The sequence below is a fragment of the Canis lupus genome, chromosome 16 (genome assembly GCF_003254725.2).
Source record: "Canis lupus dingo isolate Sandy chromosome 16, ASM325472v2, whole genome shotgun sequence".
Taxonomy (NCBI): Eukaryota; Metazoa; Chordata; class Mammalia; order Carnivora; family Canidae; genus Canis; species Canis lupus.
The window spans coordinates 16,522,800-16,544,346 of NC_064258.1; the positions used below are offsets into that span (position 1 = coordinate 16,522,800).

A 21,547-nucleotide genomic window follows, 5' to 3' on the forward strand; every position below is an offset into this window, starting at 1 on the left:
TGTGGGAACTGGCAAAGGCACGTAAGCTCCTTCAGGGAGCCAAAAGGGTACTGAATCAAAAGAAGCTGGAGAAATATGAAAAAGAAACTCAGTAGGAATATGTAAGTGTTTTGAATTTCCTGGTGACTCCCACCTTACCCAGGACGTAAAAGCCATAAAGTTCTTCAGCTTGGCAATATGTTTTCGAGGCTGGATTCCAAACCAGCACCAATTAGGATACCTTAGGCTTTCTTTCAGGTTCCCATTTCAGATTCCTCCCCAGGCCCACGATGCTTACCTACAAAACTTTGTTTCTTACTCTCCCACAGCGGCGCTGCTCGAACACCATTGGCTACTAAGGCAAAGAAGGCCTTTTTCACCTAAAGACAAACAGAAACAAAAACATAAAGTCCATTATGTCAGGGGGAAAATACCTTCAACTAAAATACCCAACCAGATCTTACCAATTATCTTCAATGTTTGAGCTTTTTAGTTTAAGAGGCTAAAGTAAACTGAATTTACTAACACTGGTAAAAATGCTTTTGTATTACATATATATATATATATGATTTTATATATTTCTTTGAGTGAGAGATCACGAACGGGGCGGGGTAGGGGCGGAGGGAGAAGCAGGCTCCCGTCTGGGCAGGGAGCCCAACGTGGGGCTGGACCCCAGGATCCTGGGATCATGACATGACCTGAGCCGAAGGCAGATACTTAACCAACTGAGACACCCAGGTGCCCGCTTTTGTATTATACATAAAGGCATATAAGGACTGGAAATTTTTTTTTTTTTTTTTTTTTTTTTTTTTAATTTTTATTTATTTATGATAGTCACAGAGAGAGAGAGAGAGAGAGAGAGGCAGAGACACAGGCAGAGGGAGAAGCAGGCTCCATGCACCAGGAGCCCGATGTGGGATTCGATCCCGGATCTCCAGGATCGCGCCCTGGGCCAAAGGCAGGCGCCAAACCGCTGCGCCACCCAGGGATCCCAGGACTGGAAATTTTTTGAAACTGAAACAACACAATTAACTTCAAAGATTTTTATCTCTAGATTTTGTAGACATAGACTGGATATAATTAAAACCATATAAAAGAATTACACTTCAGTTTAATTTCTCCTATGTGTGGTTATTAGTTCATGTGAAAACGCTTAAGTTACACCAAGATGAGCTGAAATGATAATCTGTCTCTCCTATGTTCAATAACAAAACAAACAAGTGTCCTTTCTCACGTCCTGGAGGCTGAGGAAGAGGTTGAGAGATGTAACATACGTGCACTTTTGTATCATGTGGAGACAAACATGCAGCGTGTGCCTGTCGTGGGTCGGGCTCTGTTCAGGCTATGTGCAGGTGTGGGGTCTCTGTGAGCCACCGCGACAAACCCCCGCTCTGGGCGCCAGGTGTATGTGGTGTGTGGGGTGTGGTTGTTAAAAACCAGCAGCTCAGTGCTCAAGATAACTCTTTAAATACCCAGAGCAAACAGACACAGGAAGAATGTTGACCTTTATTAATACTGAAGAAATGAAGACTAAAGCAAGGTCAAAGTATCATTTAGAGCTATTAAATAGGCCAATATTGTTCAGTTACAGCATCTAATGCAGGTAAAGCCACTGGTGGCATTGGACATCATTAGGATATTTTCTGAGCCACAGCTTGTATCAAGAATCACAAATCATGTAGTCATCCTAAATTTTAGGAGTAGGAATCAAAGATGTTCAATGTGGCATTATCTCTAAGATTGAAATTGGAAAAATATATGCCCCCAACAAAAAATATATTAAATACTGGATTACCAATGGGAAAAAAGTATCCAATTGTAAAACCATATTAAAGTAAAAGAAAGAGGGTTTATGGCAGTAAGAAACACAGACTATAAAACTATACATTATAATTACATAAAATGTCTTTAAATGAAAAAGGTCAAAGAGAAGAAAAATTAAACTATATTAAGGAGCTGGGACAGTGACAGTGTTTCTTTGACAAAATTTCAGTGTGGTATAGTTTTCTTTTTAACAAGAAAGAAAAGGGTTCTTCTCTCTCCCCCTGTATTCCAAACCCCTGCTAACTTAAGAACAAAGAAATGAGAGAATTACAGGAACCCAGAGCTTCTTATGTTGCTTATGTAACTAAGTGGCACCCAGGGATGGTGGGCCCATTTGGAAGGTCTGCTATTTCGACCTGAATGACACTCCGGGAAGCCTTGATTGTAATCCTAGAAGATATCATAAAAAGAATATGGGGGAGAAGTCACAGATAAACAGATTTTATTTTAATTAACTTATGATTTTATTTATTCATGAGAGAGGCAGAGACACAGATCCTCCATGGCACCCTAAGTGACCACAGCTGCCAAAAACCCATCCCAGAAGGTTGCAAGTCTGCCCAAGATGAAGTAACTAGAGAAGCTGGATAACACATACAGATCGCTGTTTGAGAGCCCAGTGTGCACCACAGGAGCAAGATTCGAGAAGCTACAATTCCCCAGAGAAGAGCGGCCTGTGACTCAAGCTCCACAGTCATTTTGGGATTTTTTTGAATCATCTTCAAACGAGAATGTTAAGGCAAGGAGAATGTTAAGAATTTAACGTGAAGGCCAATCTCATTTAACGTGAAAAGCTCCATCACCTCTGCAAGAGAAGGTAAAACCGACGAACAGGAAGGAAAACACTTGAAAGTAAAAAACCTCCCGCTTCTTTTCAATGGGTGAGGGCCAGACCAACTAGACGCTTCCGTGGGCTCAGGGCCTTGACCCTCTCTGAGCCTCCGCGATTTAAGTTACAAAACAGGACTAACAGATAATGTTTTCCTCACAAGTGACGACGCAGACCAACTGGGCTTGAACGTGAGGATATTCAGCACAGTGCCAACACCAAGAACGGAAAGAACAAATGCTCTACTTTTGCACCCTAGAGCGATCCGACCAGAAGCCGATGGAGAAAGACTCACGGTTTTCATTTCACCCCCGGACACCGTTGACCGGTCCATACGTGGTGGAGGGAGTCCCGGTGCTGTGCTCCAAAGACCCAAGACAACACTTCGAGGTGGGCGACACCCACCCAGGGTGCCCTGCGCAGAGCCGGCTGCCCTCAGCATCACCAAGCCTTCCGACACCTGGCTTTCTCACACCACATGCGTGGAGCTGAAGTGCAATTTAAGACTCTCCTCAGAAAATTCTTCACAATTACAGAAGGCACAGGGTGTTACCAATTAACCAATAAACAGGATAAAAAGAAGGCTGGCACAATCGGGTTCCAATGTGCAGGACAGAGCTCTCCCCGTGGGGGCCGAGTACCTGTGAATACTTCAACTGGTATGCAATTTGCTCAAAGTGTTATCAGTTTTAAAATTTACTTTTTCATAGAATTTCCAAACAACTAAATGTGATAATTAGGAAAGTAAAAGATGGCAAATACAATTTTGATGTAGAAATGATTTTTTACAACAGTAAGCTCTAAGAGATTCTAACGCCTAACACCAAGTAGAACATTTGTGTTCCGAGAAAATGGGAATCAGGTTCCTCTCTGAGGCTTCACTGCTCTCTATATGGTTTTACCCCGATTTTCAGTAATTAAGTGGGGCTTTTAAAATTAATGCTGACGGACAGCTAAAGCTCTATAAAACTGTCCCAATTTGGCTTCTTATTGGATTTTTATACCAGAGCTTGTCCAGTGGATTTCACACTACCCGAGGCATCTCTCTTGTCCCTGGGAGCTGCGTGAGGGTGTCCAGCTTCCAAGGTGAGGGGTCCAAGACCTCCACTCTGACATGGTAAACTGGTTGATTTTTTTTTTTTTTTTTTTGTGCTTCGATGTCATGAAATTCCTTCTCCTTCAAGTGAACTTACCTTCAATTCTACCTGTTAAAACTCAGCTGACCTTTACCTTCTAACTCCATAAGCAAACCTCCCCGTGTCACTGAGGTCAGAGTGGACCCTGCCTTCCCTCCTCTCACCACATCTCATTCGGCCTGTTACCTCGGCAGTTTCCCTTGTGTCTCCTTCGGCTTAAAAATGGCATAGTAAAAACATTTCTGACAACTCTTCCCCTTGAAAAGTCAGCCCCAAGCTACAGGGCATGGAAGCTGGAACTGGGATGAACGGGGGAGGGCGGCGGGAGAGAAAGCAGATGCAGGGAGGTTAATGAGTGACAAAGCCTCATAGGGGTGGGGTGGTGGCAGGGGGCCCAGACCACTCCCTGGACCCTGAAGTCCCAGGGCCAGTAAAAAACAAGAGACTTGTTTCAGATCAGGAAAGAGCCACAGCCACCGGCTACCACCACCAAAGGACCATTTTCTGGAGAAACTGCTCTGTAACTGCAGCGTGACGGATACAGATGCCTGGGCGCCACCGATGAGAAAGATCAGTGAGGCCCACCAAGAAGCCCCCTGGTGCGTCCACATGCGGTCTTGGTGCGCACCCGTGATTACCAACAGGAAGCCAAGACTCAGCAGACCCCTGACAGGACCCTAAACGCGGAGGCTGCACAAGCTCTGGCTATAGTTCTATAACCCGTAGGGATAAGAAAACAAAACAAAACTTCCCCAAAGCAGAGCCAAAAGGCAGAGAGGGCAGCCCAGTGGCTCAGCGGTTTAGCGCCGCCTTCAGCCCAGGGCCTGATCCTGGAGACCTGGGATAGAGTCACACGTGCCTGTGTCTCTGCCTTTCTCTCCCCCACCCACCCTGTCTCATGAATAAATAAAATCTTTAAAAACAAACAAACAAGCTCCTACCAAAAAAAAAAAAAAAAAAAAAAAAAAGCAAAAAGAGAGACAGGATACAAATATTAAAGGGTCAATTCAGGGAGCCCAAGACCCACTCCTGGAAGTCCCAGAGAGAGGAAACAGTATGAGGATGATTACTGGAGATGGGACTCAAGGAACAGACCCAACAGGCATGGGCACTGGGTTCCAAAGGCATATGGTGTGACCAGCAGGAGGAGTACAAAGGGCACAATGAGGCACATTAGTATGAGATTCTGGATTACCAGGTTTAAGAGAAAATCTCCAAATTTTATAAATTTTATAAGAGGGAAAACTCTTATAAAGCTGGAGAATAGGGCAGCCCAGGTGGCTCAGTGGTTTAGCGCTGCCTTCAGCCCAGGGTGTGATCCTGGACCCCACGTCGGGTCCCTACATGGAGCTTGCTTCTCCCTCTGCCTGTGTCTCTGCCTCTCTCTGTCTTTCATGAATAAATAAAATCTTAAAAAAAAAAGCTGGAGAATAATTTTTAAAAATCACAACTGATTTCTCTTTAATACCTGCATCTAGAAGCAATGGAATGATGCCTTCAAAATTCTAAATAAAAATTATTATTTTTTAAAAGATTTTATTTATTCATGAGAGACACAGAGAGAGAGGAGAGAGAGAGAGAGAGGCAGGCAGGGACACAGGCAGAGGGAGAAGCAGGCTCCAAGCAGGGAGCCCGACGTGGGACTCAATCTGGGGTCTCCAGGATCAGGCCCTGGGCTGAAGGCAGTGCTAAACTGCTGAACCACCTGGGCTGCCCTAAAAATTATTTCGTTATGGAATTCTATACACAGCACTCTACACAGTGAGTATGAGACATTGAGACACTTAAAATTGCACACAATTACCTGCCATGCATCTGTCCCTGGGACATATGAGGGCTTCATTCATATGCTGGAGCCCTCACTCCCAATAGTGATGGCATCTGGAGGTGGGGCCTTCTGGAAGCGATTCAGTTTAGGTGAGGTCATGACGGTGGGGACCCCACGATGGGATTAGTGGCAGAGCTCTGGGCTGTGAGGACAGTGAGAAGACAGCCATCTGCAAGCCAGGAAGGGAGTCCTCCCTGGGGACCCCAACCGACCACCGCTCCATGCAGGGCTCACAGCCTCCCCACTTGTGTGAAGTAAATCCCTGCTGCTTACACCCCCCAGGCTGTGCTGGTGTGTCACGGTAGCCCAAGGGAAAGTCTACAGGAAAATCTGTTCCCCCGCAAAAGAGGGAACAAATCAAGGAAGCAGAAAGTATGTGTTCAAAAGACAGGGGCTGCAATGAAGAAGTGGGATGTAGTATCCCCGGCCTCGGGAGACAGCGATGAGCAGGCTGGGGAGCAGAAAGACCACGGACCCAAAGGAGTGGCTCCAAATGGACCCGAAAACGTGTCCGACAGGTCTGACCTCCCAGAAAATTCCATCAAGAAGTTTGGAAGGCGTGGAAAGGCATAGATGGTCAAAATAAAAAAAGAGTTCTAAACTCCAGGAGTAATACTGAATTGCGCACAAAGGGAAACATAAACATAACTAGTCTCCGCTAGGCTTGGCAGTGACTAAAACTGACAACTGTCAAAATAACGACAGCAGGCCAGGAAAGACTTCACGGCCACCAGAGCCTGGCAACACCAGAGAGGAGGGCACAAAGGAGGCGACACAAGGAGCAGGAATAGCTGGTTGCCAACCCGGAAGGAAAACGTGCCTGGGGTCCACACCCCGAGGTCATATGGCAGTCCAGTCTTCCAGTCCAGATTCCATAGCCGAACTGGCTGTTTCTGGGCCATGTGGCAGGAGTGTGAGGAATGGTGACAGAGGCTGCCGTGCTTTACTGTAAGCTTTCTTGTACTACCCTGACCCTTGAAGTCACCCAGATCTCCTTTGAAAACCCACGCACGGGTCCCCAGCGTGCTGCACGCTGCCTGTGGGGTCAGCAGGTGCCCTCCCAGGTCAGCGTGGGCTTGCTGAGAGCAGGGTTGCAGCCTGTTCGTCCTCACAGTGCTTTGCCCGCCGCCCCACCCCCGCTTTATTCTTTTCTGGAACACTGATATGCTGTCATGTCCTTCGTTCTGCATCCCAGCTACTTATTCATTGGTCCTGAGAATAATTTAGCTTGTTGAGGAATCTTTCTGGATTTTATCCTCAGTCATCCCACCTGTGAATGAGGTGATGCCATCAGCAGTCAGTATTGAAGTCACTGTCCCAAATGCTGATGAGCAGAGTTAATCCTATGTTGCTTGCCTTGGGTTCCCCAGAAAGCAGAGCCTGGCTCCCACGTCCTTTATCTGGGAATGTTGGGAACGTGACCCCAGGAGCAGGTGTGGGGGACAGGCGGGAAACAGGCCAGCAGGTGAGCCAGCAGGCTGGTGGGTGGCTGACAGGCCACAGGTATGATGAGACGACTCGATTCCCCTGGGGATCTTCTGCAGACAGTCCACCCTGTGGATGCAAGGTGGAGGTGTGTACCTGCTGGCTTCTATCCTCCGTTGGCTAAGGAGGCTGGAGGGGTGCTGGCCAGCAGGGCTGAGGCACCGCCCCCCACAGGACCCGTGTGAGGCGAGGGGTAGCCAGAGTCACAAAAGGATTTTAAAATGGTGCACAAGAGGCATCCAAGGCAATTGGAAACCCTGCTCCAGGCAGGGAGATCTAATCAACATTCTTCTGAGGTCCATGATGAGCCATTAATTCACTCCCTGAGCTGACAGCCGGCAGTTCTGCATCTCATCCATCAGGACACCATGCTGGGCTCTGTCAGCTGTCTAGCTGACACCCAGATGTGCCTGTCCTGCTTTTCCCTCACCTATGGAACTGTCCAAAAAGGAAATCGGGCTTGACCTCTGTGACCTTTCTTGTCGATTCAGGACAGGTTCCTGGAGATGACTGGAGGTGACTAGAGATGACTACTTCTGTTACTTCTACTAATAATTCATTCACACGTCTTACCTGGGACTGGCACCACATTCCCCACCCACAGGCTCCCCACCCCAATCTTTTCTTTCATCTCTAGCCTGGGGCACAGAACACTTTTCACAATTCCTCTGATATCACTAACAGCTTGGCAATCTGCTTTCTATGTCCTTTTATTACACCAGAATGTGATTCATCTGGGTCAGAAAGCAAACTGGTTTAGTGCAGACAGGCACCCTCCTGTAATCTCTACACCCATCTCAGGCTTCAATTTCCTCTAATCACCATTTACTGTACTTTTTCCATTTTCAAGATCACTTTCCTTGATAGGGAAAAAAAGCACAAAAAGAGCCAAAGAGTTTTACTTTCCATCAGCGGCACCTGCAGCATGAAGCCTGAGCAACAGGCCTGGTCTCCTCATTCTTTCTTGCTTTTATTTATTTTTATTTAGTTACTTTTTGAAGAGGTGGGGAGGGGCCCAGGGAGAGGGAGAATCTTGGCAGACTTCACGCACCACAGAGCCCAGAGTGGGACTTGACCTCATGACTCTGAGATCATGACCTGAGACAAAATCAAGAGTAGGTCGCTTAACTGACAGAGTCACCCAGGCACCCCACCCCTCTTCTTGCTTTTAAAATAAGCAACCTTCATTTACTCTTTCATTTTTTTAAAAAAAAATTACATTGATTGAAATAGTCTGAGCAACAAACTAGTGATGGGTCATAACTGAATGGAATACATACATTCACAAATGTATACTGACATAAATGATTGAATAAATAAACTGGAGAGAAGGCACAATGTCTTTGCAGAGGCAACTAACTTAGGTAGCCACTGTGCCCTCAAGGAGGTGGAGCACAGCCCCGCACCCAGTGACTTCCTTCTATGAGAGCAGCACGGAAGTGGAGAAACCTGACGAAGACACCTCAGCCAGGTGACCCACGTTAAGGTCAACAGTGATGAGACGCTCGAATAGTACACACCCTTGATGTGACAGGATGAAATGGCACCTTATCTCTGTGGTCTTCCTTCTAAAACCCATAATCCCAGTCTGATGGTGAGAAAAACATCAGGTAAATCCCAACAGCGGGGTATCCTACAGAGTACCTGTTCAATGCTCCTCAGAACCGTTAAGGCCACAGAAATAAGGAAAGTTTGAAAAACTGCCACAGGCAAGAAGAGCCTAAGGAGACGTGATGACCGAATGTCACAGAATAACCTAGGTGGGATCCTCGGGTAGAAAAATCAGGTAAAAAGTCAGGAAATCTCAATGAACTATAGGCTTTAGGTGATAATTATGTGTCAATATTGGTTTGGGAATTGTGACCAGTGTTTGCCACACTGATGACAGATGGCGGGAATGGGGGAACCCGGGCGTGGGGTGCCTGGGAGATCCACACTCACTTCACAACTTTTCTAGAAATCTACAACTACTCTAGAATAAACATTCTAGTAAAAATAGTTCGTAGAGTATTGCTAAAAAAGTCATCTTGCCATTGTGAGGGAAGGCCTGCGTAATTCTTAATGCTACCCCCTCAATCTTGGGAAGTTTTGTTTATTTTTGAGCCTCTCCTCACTCCTGAAGTGTCACTGTTTAGAATCTGAAAGCACCAAAATCCTAGCTTTCTCTCAACTATCAGGCTTTTCTGGAAGGGCTGGGACACGCCCTCCCTCTCTACTCCCTTAGGAGGCTGCTGTCTCTCGGCTCGACCTTTCCTGTCTGGCCTGTGACCGAATCTCTGGACCAACCGTGCATTACTGTAAGCTCGATCGCATGGTGACCAACTGCGGTGACTGTCCCAGATGTGGCATCTTGGGGGCCATGCCACTACTATCTGGATACATACTTTCTCTCCATGGCAACTTACGAAGATCCACAGAAGCAGTCTGTTTGGACCTGGCACAGGACACTCACCATGTCCTGGAGGCTACGCTGCCTTCCTGCTCTCGGCTTTCGAGCATCTGCAGAGATGCTCATTTTGACATTCCACATGCCACATGGGCGCGCTACGTTGAGGACACTGTGCTGACTGGATCTAATGGGCATGAAGTAGTGATACTTCAGATGATGCCTCAGTGAGATATAAGAAAATCAGAGGGGGAGTTTCCAGGGTCAGGGAGGCTGGGAGCATTAGCAACAGCGCATTCAAGTTGTTGCTCTGCACACACCCTGCCAGCCAGCCATCACTAGGTAGGTCTTTCGGAAGCAACATGTACCACAAAGTGGCTACTCTGACACATTCACTGAATGGTCCATATAAGCAGAGTGACCAGAGCGAGGGAAGGCTCCTTGTCCACATGGGCCTATCACCTCAAAGTCAACACCAACACCAGGGATCCTCTATGAAGGCCCATGGCACATGTCCAGGGTTAAGAACAACAGCAGCAAAAACCCACACCTTCTTTTGCAGATACCTTCCTTCTGAGAAACAACTGCTGGCTGGCTATAGGGCCCTGGTAGAGCTGGAACCAACTGCAAAATGCTGAGTGACTCTGCAGCCTGAGTGCTCACTGTGCCCGGGTGTCACCTGCCTGTCGGGCAAACTGCCGGGTGTGCGTGGCAGCCAGGGCTCAGCTAGTGGAAAAGGTGGCTCAGGGACTGGGCTTGCACAGGGGCCTGTGAGCCCCCTCTTGTTCCTCCCATGCCTATAGGGGTGCTCCTTCAGATGGCTGCTGCTGGGGAAAGAACTGGCTGGCTTCACAGATGCTGCTCAGGGCAGGCTGGCCCCAGGTGGGGACATAGCTGTGGTACCCACTGAAAACAGGCAGCTACAGGACCCCAGGTGGGCAGAACTGCAGGTGGTACAATTGGTTTCCGCTGTCAGGACAGGGGGACAGCCAGAACACAGATGGAGGCTGGTGCCTGGTTAATCTGAGTAGGAAATGGGAATTTTGGGCAGCCCGGGTGGCTCAGCGGTTTAACGCTGCCTTCAGCCCAGGGCGTGATCCTGAAGACCCGGGATCGAGTCCCACATCGGGCCCCCTGCATTGGGCTCCCTGCATGCCTGCTTCTCCCTCTGCCCGTGTCTCTGTCTCTGTCTCTGCGTCTCTTATGAATAAATAAAATCTTAAAAAAAAAAAAAAAAAGAAAGGGGAATTTTGCCGAACCCAAACACAGGAGGCTGAGCCCGCCTCTCAAAGACAGAAGCTGGAGGCTGAAGCTACGTCCAAGGCTGTTCTTTCCCCTCATCTTTCATTCGCCTCTTCTCCTACGTCTTTCATTCGCCTCTTCTCCTACGTCTCTTCTAGTCCTCTTGGTTTCTGTGTGTCTAGAAGTCAGGGCTCTGACACTTTGTACCCTCAGGATAACATGGTCACAATACTTGTATGATTCTGCAACTTGCTTTTTTATTTAAAAACATACTCTTGACAAATATTTCTTCTGTTCTTCTTAGTGGCTGCAAGAAGTCGTATTCCATGACATGCCTATAACTGGGATTTATTTCACCAATCTCGAGATACGTAGGCTGTTTCTGGTTCTCTGGAGCCCCATGCTGTGTTCTCTGCTTGCTTTCTTCACTCTCGAGATGCATCAATGACTACTGCAGTCTATGTCTAGAAAATACACCTTTCAAATGCATGTTTAACTTTGCTCTACCCACAATAACCCTTGCCCCCTATTTCCCTGGTAACAAAGTTTAGTTCCTTCAAAGCCAACAATCTCACAGGATTCAGGACTTCCAGGGGATGATGCAAGCACAGCTTAATTAAGGCAGTGATATTACTGGATCAGCGACCTCCGACAACCCACAAAACATCACATTTTTCATGTATCATGCACTTCGGGTAAATTTTAAATTCGGAAGGAAGTCAATTCCATGGCAAGGGAAAAGCTGAGTAGGAGTGAAAGCAGACATGGGTCTTGCCAGCCATCACTTTTCTATTGGTGGGAAACCTAGCGTCAGGAGATCTGGTTCTTAAGAAAGTGATAACCCTTTGGGGGAATGGGAGTGAAGGTGAGATGGGTTGATCTAGTAGTTCTTTACTTTGGGAATTGAGAATTTCTAGCTATTTTACTGCTGAAATCTATGGTTACAGTTGTGAAGACCGTATTTCTTGAAGTTACTATCTGTCAAGTTCCCTATGTATTACTGTAGTGGATGCTTTCTTGTTGTGTCAAAGAATCAGAGAATCTGAGGGGTTTAGAAGAAACCTTGAAGGTTACCTGGTCTGAAGTAAATTTAGCTAAGTCATAGGGTGTAAGGTCAATTTACAGAAATCAGCTGTATTTCTGTATGATGACAAAAAAACAAAACAAAAAACCCCACCACAGCTGGAAAATAAAATTAAACAAGAACAAAGCTGTTTTCACGTTCCCGAGAGTCCTGTGTAGCACACACCAAGTGCAGGCAAAGTGGCTTGGGGAGCCCAGATGTCCTGAGTGGCCACAGGAGCAGCTGCAGGAGGGACAGCAGACCAGGCTGGGGGACAGGTGAGGACAGGCCCCGGAGCATGGGGCAGAGCCAGCTGAGTCTGGGCATGTATCTCCCAGGATGAACTGAGAGGCTGGGGTGAGCTCAGAACGGCACCTGCCCCCACCCCAGTTCTGCCAAGAAGCCAGCTGAGGCCATAGTCTGTGGGCCTTCACCTGAGTTCTACCCCGGCAGGGCCTTTCTGAGTCCTCCCTGGCCCTGCAGGGGGTCTCCCAGGGGCACACCCTAAAAAAGCACCCACTGTCCAAGAACTCCTGGCTCAGCGGCTGCTTTTGGGAGCAAAAGTGAAGCTACTCCTTTGTACAGATTTATGTACAGAGACACTAGATACCTGTGTGTATATACATGTTTATTACATCGGATGTAACGTGACTGTTATGGTTAATATATCATTCAGGACTTTCTATATATGATTGGTAGAGAATGAGCTGCAATAAGCACAAGTTTAATGCCAAAGTGATCAGGTTCAAATTTTTCTGCTAAAAGAGATCAATACAGTTCTTTCTCAGGTCATCATCTACCTTAGTCATTTTTTTCTTTTTAAACAATACGATCTCAAATTAATTTATTATATATTCTACTAAATAACTAAAAGATCAGGATATACTGAGGGAGACATACAGCTCAGGCTCTAACGTCCAAGACAGATCCCATTACTCACCAGCTCTGTGGGTTAAGTTACTAAATTCTAGAATTTGTGGGCTTAACTTTGTGATTTAAGTCCTTTGACTCCAGAACGAGTTTCCTTCTCTGGAGAAAGAGGAGAGTGACAGCACATTCCTCCCACGGGTGGAGACAAAATGCAGACAAAAGCTCAGTGTGACACCTGACATATGCAAAGTGCTCAGCAAGCATCTGCTGGTGTCACCCGTACAGCATGCCAGCAGGTACAGCATGCCAGCAGGTCGTGAAAACCGTGCACACTTACTTGTAAAGTAGTATCAAAGACCACAAGCTTTGAACTCGTGGGAACGATGTCATAACACTTGTGTGACCTCATGAAGCGCATGTAAACACCACTCTCTGAGTCTTCTGCTAAAAAGGAAAGAGAAAAAGGCATATATCAGCAACAACCAAGGACTTGCTATCAGCTGGAGAGGGCGTACGAGAAGCCGGCAGACTTAGTGGATGCTGGGACGGGCTTCGCGAGAGCGAGAAGGCAAGAGTGCTCACGCGGACTGATTCTATTCCACATGGCTCTGGAGGCCCTCGCCCGGACAGTAAGGAGACACACAGGTGTACAGATGGAAAAGGAGGTGGCAAAACTGTCTTTACTGGCAGACCATATGATTTTCTTACATAGAAAAGACCAAAGAATTGACAAAAAAGCTCCCAGATCTAAAAGAAATGAGGTGAGCCAGGTCACAGAATGCAGCATTACTAAAAACAAACACATAATTTATAAATAAAATATGTAATTTACATAAATGCTCAATGGAAAAATGGATCCACACAAGGAGACAAAGCACTGAAAACGGTAACCATGTGAATACACGGGTTATTTAAATCTCTGTAAATGTTAGTGGGCAGTTGGCAATGATCTAGGGTGGTCCAGCATACTGATAAGTGAACTGTGTGGCACCACCATCCATCTGATGGTATAGAAATCTATGCTTAATCTAGGCTTCGTCCTCGTCACATCATCTCCTTGGCCCTCACAGGTTTATCATGAGGTGCTGCAGGGTTTAACACAAATCTCTCTTTAATCCACCCACTTCTCTACCTCCAGGGCCACTGGCCTGGGTCCAATGATTGCCCCAACTTCCTAACTGGTCTTTCTGCTTCCAAGCTGTCCACACTGCATCCAGAATGCTTTTGCCAGATGCAAATCTGATCATGTAATGCCTCTGCTGGAAACAGTTGAACGGCTTTCGAAAAAGGCTCCTGGTGTGGCTTGGGGAGCCACACCCAGCCTGAAGGTGTGGCCACTCCAATGCCCTAACCTCACCTATCCAGTGCCCGCACCCCAGTGGCCTCCAGCTCCAAAGTCTTCACTTGGTCCCCTGCTGAATGCTATGTTCTCTTCTTCCAAGGGGCCTTCAACTACTGTCTCCTCCATCTTCAACACTTGGTCCATCTCTTCATGGTCCCATGAAATCCTCCCGTGGTAGACTGTAGCTCAAGGACGAGACTGAGAAGCTGTGGAACCAGAATCTAAGCCTGGTTGCCTCTTAATTCCAGAGCTACATTCTCGCCCACCACCCCCGCCTGCAGTGGCCTAACTCCTAAGTGGCTTCAAGGTGGAGCACAGAGTATACTACCTCCAAGGGACTTCGACAGCTTCCCTTCGCCCACACTGATCTGTACACTTTGGGAAGATGGAGATTACCTGGGAAATATCTGGGGAAAAAAATTACTTTGTTGTATTTAGTAATCACCAAAGTAAGTATTAAATAGCATGACACTCACCAACTTTCCCAACTATGGCAAGGGGCTCGTTATTCTTTGTAGGTCCTGCTACAGTCAACTCTCTGTATGTGCCACCTGGCTTGCCAATTTCATGACAAACTATGTCTTTATTTTCAATCCTGGCCATTCTTCCAGGTTCTGGAATTCATAATCCTACTGTTCCAATCACCTCCTCGCCCGTTCCCTCCTCAAGTATCTCCCCTCCTGCTCGTGGAATAGTCAGGGTTGGTCTGGCATCCATGAACTTCATCTCTCCGCCTCCTGTTCCCACATCTAGGCAAACAGCTCCCTGCGAAGTTCCTACTGTATTTAATCTCGCTTTCTTGTATTTGTTCGTTCTGTTGTAACTTAAACATCCTTGCTTTCTTGTCCAATTTCAACCCAACCTCAAATGCCATATTATCCACAAAAAAAGTGAATATGAGTGCTCACTTTGGGCCAAGCATTTCATACCTTATACCTCCTTTAATTTACATAACAACGTGGAGGAGAATGCCTTAACTTCTTCACTTTATATGAGCAAACTGAGGTGAGGAGAAGCCGAGGAGCTGGCCTAAAGTCATATGCTCAGGAACTAAGGTGGGATTTAAATCTATATCCAGAACCCCAACACTTTCAAGAGACTGGGCAGCTTCATTTATGCACGCATATGCGTCTGCCAGAGGCCTGTGGAGTGCTAGCTCTATCAGGCACTGTCCCTGGGGGTGACACGGAAACGTGAACAAAACAGGCACGGTCTCTGCCCTCCAAGCACACACACTGGCAGAGAATGAGGGCACCTGGATATATGCCACGTGGCAGAAGCCCTGGACACGGGCAGACACAGGCAGACATGAGGTGGACACCCTGGACACGGGCAGACAACCAGCCCTGGGTCAGAAAGGCAAGGACATCTCATGACTTCCTCCTCTGAAGACTACTGACTCCACCCGTATTTCTCATCAGCTGTCATTTTATAGCTCATTCACGGCCATTTGTGTAGCTTTACTTCTTCTCCTTCTGGGCTGATCACTTCTCTGAAGGACCAAGATTTCACTCTCTGCTACATTAATTAACTCAGTAACTCTTTATTGCATCTGGTTTCACTGTGGGTTCTCCCAAAGCTGGTCAGTTTGGATTTGTATGATGCTTCTCTCATGATCTCAGTCATGGGGTCATGTGTTTTGGGAGGGAGGCCACAAGGTAAAGTGCCATCTCAACCCACCATATCGAGAGAATGTGCTGTCAGCATGACTTACCACCTGGGTCACCTGGCTCAGGCAGTGTCTGTCAGGTTTCTCTGCTGTGGAGAGACTTTCTCCTCCTTCCATGTGGCAGTTTTTGCAAAAACGTCACCATGTGTAGTCCATACTTAAAGGGTCAGGAATTATGCTCACCCTCGTTGAGGGCAGAGCACCTACATAAATAATTTGAAATTCTTCTGCCTAGAATTATCTAAATGTATCAGTGTGGATTTATAATATTTATTTTAGACTTTGAGTTACAACCCAATACTATGTGAAGATGGGTCAGGAAGCCCAAGGGTGTCCCCTTGCAGTGGCTGACAGATCTGTGCATGGCTGGGGAGCACACTCCAAGTTCTGACAGCCTTCTGCCCTGGCTGTGACTTCCTGTAGGTACCCCCAGGACTTCCTTGCTCAGACACACGGCCTCCATCTCATCCAGGAGTCTGTGGAGAGCTGGGCCCTCTGGGGTCCCCTCTGGGAGAGTTTCCTCAATCAGCGATGCTGGGGTGAGGGGACCTCTCTCGGTCCTTGCCTGAACACACATCAGTCTTGAGTAATGTCTATCACCACCATCTTACATTAGCATGGTACTTCTGCTACAGCTCACGAACCAGGAAAACAGTAACAAGTTATTAACACAAGTCCATTTGTCATTCAGAATTCCTTAGTTTTTATCCAGGACGGCACATAACATTCAGCCTGGCTCCTCGGGCGCCTCTTGGCTGAGGCGGTTTCCTAGACGTTCCAATTGTCTTGATGGTCTTGAGGAATCCCAGGAGGCACTCGGGAAGGAGCCGGTTGATTGGAAAGTCTGACATGCTCCTCACAACTGGACTGGGGGTGTGGGGTTTGAGGAGGACCTACAACATTTTTTTTTAATGTAAGAAACTTGACCAAAGAAAGCAAAATGTTAAATCTGTAAAACAAATGATAATAAAATTTATTTTGGCCTGTGATAAGGAGAGAGATGATTACTGTAGTAAGAAGACAACGTCAATCACAAAAGTATTAGTATTTTAAGTTAGGAAAATAAAGTGAAATATTATCAACTGTCATGGCTTCCCTATACTGAGTATCGGCTTTCTGATTGTACGTGGCACCATCTGTATTATTTTCCCTATGATGAAATCTCAAATTACAACTGCAGAATGATATGCAATGAAATAGAAAATAATAACGTGGAGTTAAGCTAAAAACAAAAAAAAGAAAAAAAAAAAAAACAAACCAAACCCCAAAACCATTCAACAATAACAGGTTGTTTGGAATGTGTTATTAAAATTCCTGAGAACACAAGAAGTTCAGACTCCCCTTATTCAAAGGGTAACTGGGGTTAAGATATTATCAGTGTTCCATTCTTGCTCCTGTTTTATGTTGCTGGACAGAAGCATAATTAGAGAGCATTACACAGGCAGTGAAATCTCACCACCCCTCCAACAACATGCGAACCCACTGCTGGTTGAGGCAACTGCTAACAAGCACTATTGGGAAGTAGAAAGTATATGTCCGAAGTGTCTCATTTGTGAACGTCAGCAAAAAGAATCCGAAAAATGCAGCATCTAAGTTTTAATGCGAACAATCCTATACCCTAGGTGAGGATGCGTGGAAGCCAGCATTTCCCTCAGAGAGGATCTGACCACACCCCACCTGCCCTCCTGGCCTCCTCTCCTACCCGTCCCCCAAGTCGTCCACTCTGAGATTGCATGGAGACTTCCTTTTCAGAGGAGTTTTTGAAGTTTGGAAAGTTCAACTTTGGGAATGTGCTCCCTGGGTTTCCGCCTCTGCTCTGCTCCTGCTGTTCCCTCTTCTAAGAGAGCACTTTCCAGTCCCCCACCAGCTTCTGGAACCCCACCTGCCTTTTCTTAGCAGAAGAGTGGCTCCCCAAAATACATGCCCAGCTGGAAGGTCAGAAGGAGACTTTATTTGGAATAAGGGTCTTTACAGATGTAATCACAGTAAGGACCTTGGGATGAGATCAGGCTGGATTAGGCCGGGTCCTAAATCCAAAGACCTCTGATCTTATGACACAGAGAAGACGAGACCCAGAGAGAGGAGGAGGCCACGGGATGACATGACGAGGCAGAGGCTGAGTGACGCCGCCGCCACGGGCCCGGGGATGAGGCTCCAGAAGCTAAGAGAGAGAGGCAGAGCACACAGATGCCCCTCAGAGGAGGGGACTGCCACCGTCACCTGGAATCCAGTTCTGCTGTTCGAAGCTGCCACGTCTGTGGGACATGGCGATGGTGGCCTCGGAAAACTGATGCAGCCTCCGAACTGAGTTCAAAGGCCCGGACAGTTTCCTGAGGAGTCTTAAAGTCAGAAGTAACTGCTCATTTTGGCATTGTCACTCGTGCTTCGGGAGTAATTCGGGTCTGGAGTCATCGTGTGCCTTGCACCAAAGTTACAGTCTGCTTTCCTTTTAGATGGCAGCCTCCTGAGGCACTGGCCAGGCTCCCAACCCCCAAACTCCTCGAAGGTGCTGGCACGAGCTCACACCTGCTGAGTAGCAGGCAGGTCAACGAAAGGCTTGTAAGGAAAATGCAGAGGGCCGAGTAGGAGTCCGGGATTCCTGTACTGTGTGTGTCTGTCCTTCCAGAGAAAAACCATAACACGGGATCCCTGGGTGGCGCAGTGGTTTAGCGCCTGCCTTTGGCACAGGGCGCGATCCTGGAGACCCTGGATAAAATCCCACATCGGGCTCCCGGTGCATGGAGCCTGCTTCTCCCTCTGCCTGTGTCTCTGCCTCTCTCTCTGTGTGACTATCATAAATAAAAAAAAAAAAAAAAAAAAGAAAAACCATAACAGAGGCCCATGTTTAAAATACTGGTGAGTCTAGATTCAGTGATCAGTAAAGAAAGTTTATAGACCCTTGTAAGACTGAAGAATTGAAAATGGACATTTTTTTTGGTCATAGAAAGAATACATCTATGTAATGGCCCCATGTAATTTTTTTTTAAAGCACAACATCATTAATCTAAAGCTTTGAAAGTGTTTGCCAGCATATTTTATATTGAAACTATTTCCGAATTCTCTTGGACAAAAAAATATAACGGAGTTGAATACAACTGCAGAAGACATTAAAATGTTCACACTATTGTATATATTAAAACCTGAAAATACAGCAAAACAACTTGATGAATTCACATTTCAGAGATAATCTCTAAAGTCATAAATCATTTTTTATATAATCTATTTACACAGAATTTTAATTTAGAAGAATTTGTAAAAGAATGAATTCTAAGACGGTGTGAATCTTTGGTATTTCAAGCCTTCACTGTATGAAAACCAAGGACAGACTGTCACTGATAATTAGTCTAAAAAATGGCAGGATGAGGTGGCAGGTGGAAGGTGCTGAAAGGCTGGCTGGGAGTGGCTCGCAGATGGCTCACTGGTGGGGACGGGAGAGAAAGGAGCAGGGGCTGGTTCCAGTGACCTCCTGATTCCCGAAGCATGTGTCACACCTGTAGCACCTGCTAGGGTTCATCCTGCCTGCGCTGGGCCAGTGTCCCTGCAAACTGCTTGACTGATTCCAAGTCGGGGGACGTAATTCAAGCCCGTACGGGAGACTGACTGCTTCTGTTGCTCTGCTGTCATAACTCAGCTGTGGGCATCCTCCCTGGCAAACGAAAACCGCCAGCCAGTTCAGACTTTATTATTGTGGGAACTGGGGGCTTCTAGGACCGAGGGAAGGGTGGGACCCTCAAAGGGACCAGTGGCCTCTCCTCGGGGGCCGGCTTCTCATGCCACTTACTATCTAGCCACCACTGAGAAGAGGCTCTGCTCGGCAATGGCCAGCAACATACACCCGGCTCCACCCCACATGTTGCCTCCTTCATTTACCATGACTGAACACTGCTCTTAAGTCATCACAGGCCAGAGCAACAGACCCAACTCACGTCTCAAAGAGCGGAGTGTGCATTTTTTAAAATGAGATTGATTTTAGAGAGAAAGCGAGAGCACACAAGCAGGAGGGACAGAGGAGAGGGAGAGAATCTTAAGCAGACTCCACACTGAGGTAGGGCTTGATCTTATGACCCCAAGATCACCACTTGAGCCAAAAACAAGAGTTGGATGTTTAACAGACTGTACCACGCAGGCGCCCCGGGATGAAGACATTTTAAAACAAAATCCACACATCACCTCAAACTTCACTTACAACCCCAGAAACCAAAATTTTGTCCCACTCCTTATTTCCAATCCTCATAATTTTAACTTAATACACAGACATTTCATTGAACGATCCATGAACGTCAATTTAGTTTTTTAAAGATATTTTTATTCTTTACATTTTGAAACACATTTTCTATATACTTATGGTGTCTTATTATTTTTTTTACAAAACCACTTAAAACAGTTGAGCAAGAAATAACCAAAAACGGGAACATAGAACTTTACACAGGAAAGCCCAAACTCACAGTTTTCCTAAAGTGCTTAGAAACACGAATGTTAACAAAGTCAATGCTTAAATATAATTTTACAGGTATAAGGTTTACCCACTTATTGGTGTTTTCCAAGAACTAGGATCTTGTTTTTGTTAAGAGGCAGCCAGATAAATGAAGTGCGTTAGATTTTTTTCTCTCTATGCTTTTTACATTTGGTTTTGCGTGTTCTGGCACAGAATCCCCACCCACCAAAAGGGAAGCGCATTGGCTTTCCCAGGAAGGGCGATCAAAGACTCAGTAGCAAAGAAGTGTGGGTAGGTAAAGGCACACAGTCTTCTCAGCTCAAAACTGGCTGCAATAAATGCCTAAGGGCCGTCACAAAGCTGTGACCTTGCAATTACATGTGATTCCCATTCATTTTAAAACAGCTTCGCGTCGAATTCTGGGACCACACGATTGAAGCGTCCACCCTAGCCAATGTTCCCTTAGGATACAGGCCATTGAAGCAGGGTGAGGCTCAAGCCCCTGGGCCCCTGGTCCGCAGGGTGGGGCCTCCCTGGCAGGGACAGTGCCAGCAACCCCCTCACAGCTGCCCAGGGGCTTCTGCAAGTAGGTTTCCAGCAACTTAAAGACGTTTTTTTCTTCCTTTGGCTTAAAGATTTTGTTATAGAAATATACGTTGACCTTGATCGACTGCTATTTCGATATCTACAGAGATGACCAGGGCCCTCGTTCCTTTAACCTGCAGATGTTAATTCCTTGATGATTTCTTTTTTTTTTTAATTTTTTTAAATTTTTATTTATTTATGATAGTCACACAGAAAGAGAGAGAAGCAGAGACATAGGCAGAGGGAGAAGCAGGCTCCATGCACCGGGAGCCCGACGTGGGATTCGATCCCAGGTCTCCAGGATCACGCCCCGGGCCAAAGGCAGGCGTTAAACCGCTGCGCCACCCAGGGATCCCTCCTTGATGATTTCTTTTTTTTTTTTTTTTTTAATTTTTATTTATTTATGATAGTCACAGAGAGAGAGAGAGAGGCAGAGACACAGGCAGAGGGAGAAGCAGGCTCCATGCACCGGGAGCCCGATGTGGGATCCGATCCCGGGTCTCCAGGATCGCGCCCCGGGCCAAAGGCAGGCGCCAAACCGCTGCGCCACCCAGGGATCCCCCTCCTTGATGATTTCTTAATAAACTGCAGTCTTCTTGCATTCCCAGAACAGCATGTAGGTTGGTCACTGTGCAACCTGGGGCTCCTTCTGCTGATGTTGATGCAGGGGCTCTGCCCATATTTTCAACTTAATCATTTGTTTTCTAATTTGTGTGCCATCCTCTGGTTTGGATGTCAGGATCAAGCTAGCATTCCAGAATGAGCTGCGAACCCATCATCTTTTTCTAAAATTGTGTAAACAACCTACACACAAACTGTTCCTTGAAGGCTTTACAGAACACACCCATCGACAGGCTGAACACCGGGCCTCTTT

General features: G+C 46.6%; 1 protein-coding gene across 12 annotated transcripts in view; it reads right to left on the bottom strand.

Moving 5' to 3' along the window:
* The window catches only part of PRKAG2 (protein kinase AMP-activated non-catalytic subunit gamma 2), a 264,514-nt gene that overhangs the window by 27,311 nt on the left and 215,656 nt on the right, over positions 1-21,547 (bottom strand). For 6 of the 12 annotated variants that reach the window (XM_025452404.3, XM_035699690.2, XM_049094702.1 and 3 more), the window contains 2 exons: positions 12,980-13,086; positions 278-359 (listed from right to left, as the gene is read on the bottom strand). In XM_025452404.3, the coding sequence (XP_025308189.1) occupies positions 278-359; positions 12,980-13,086 (189 nt within the window). The remainder of the gene's footprint in view (positions 1-277; positions 360-12,979; positions 13,087-21,547) is intronic. The other 6 variants (XM_025452415.3, XM_049094701.1, XM_049094703.1 and 3 more) reach the window with 2 other exon arrangements.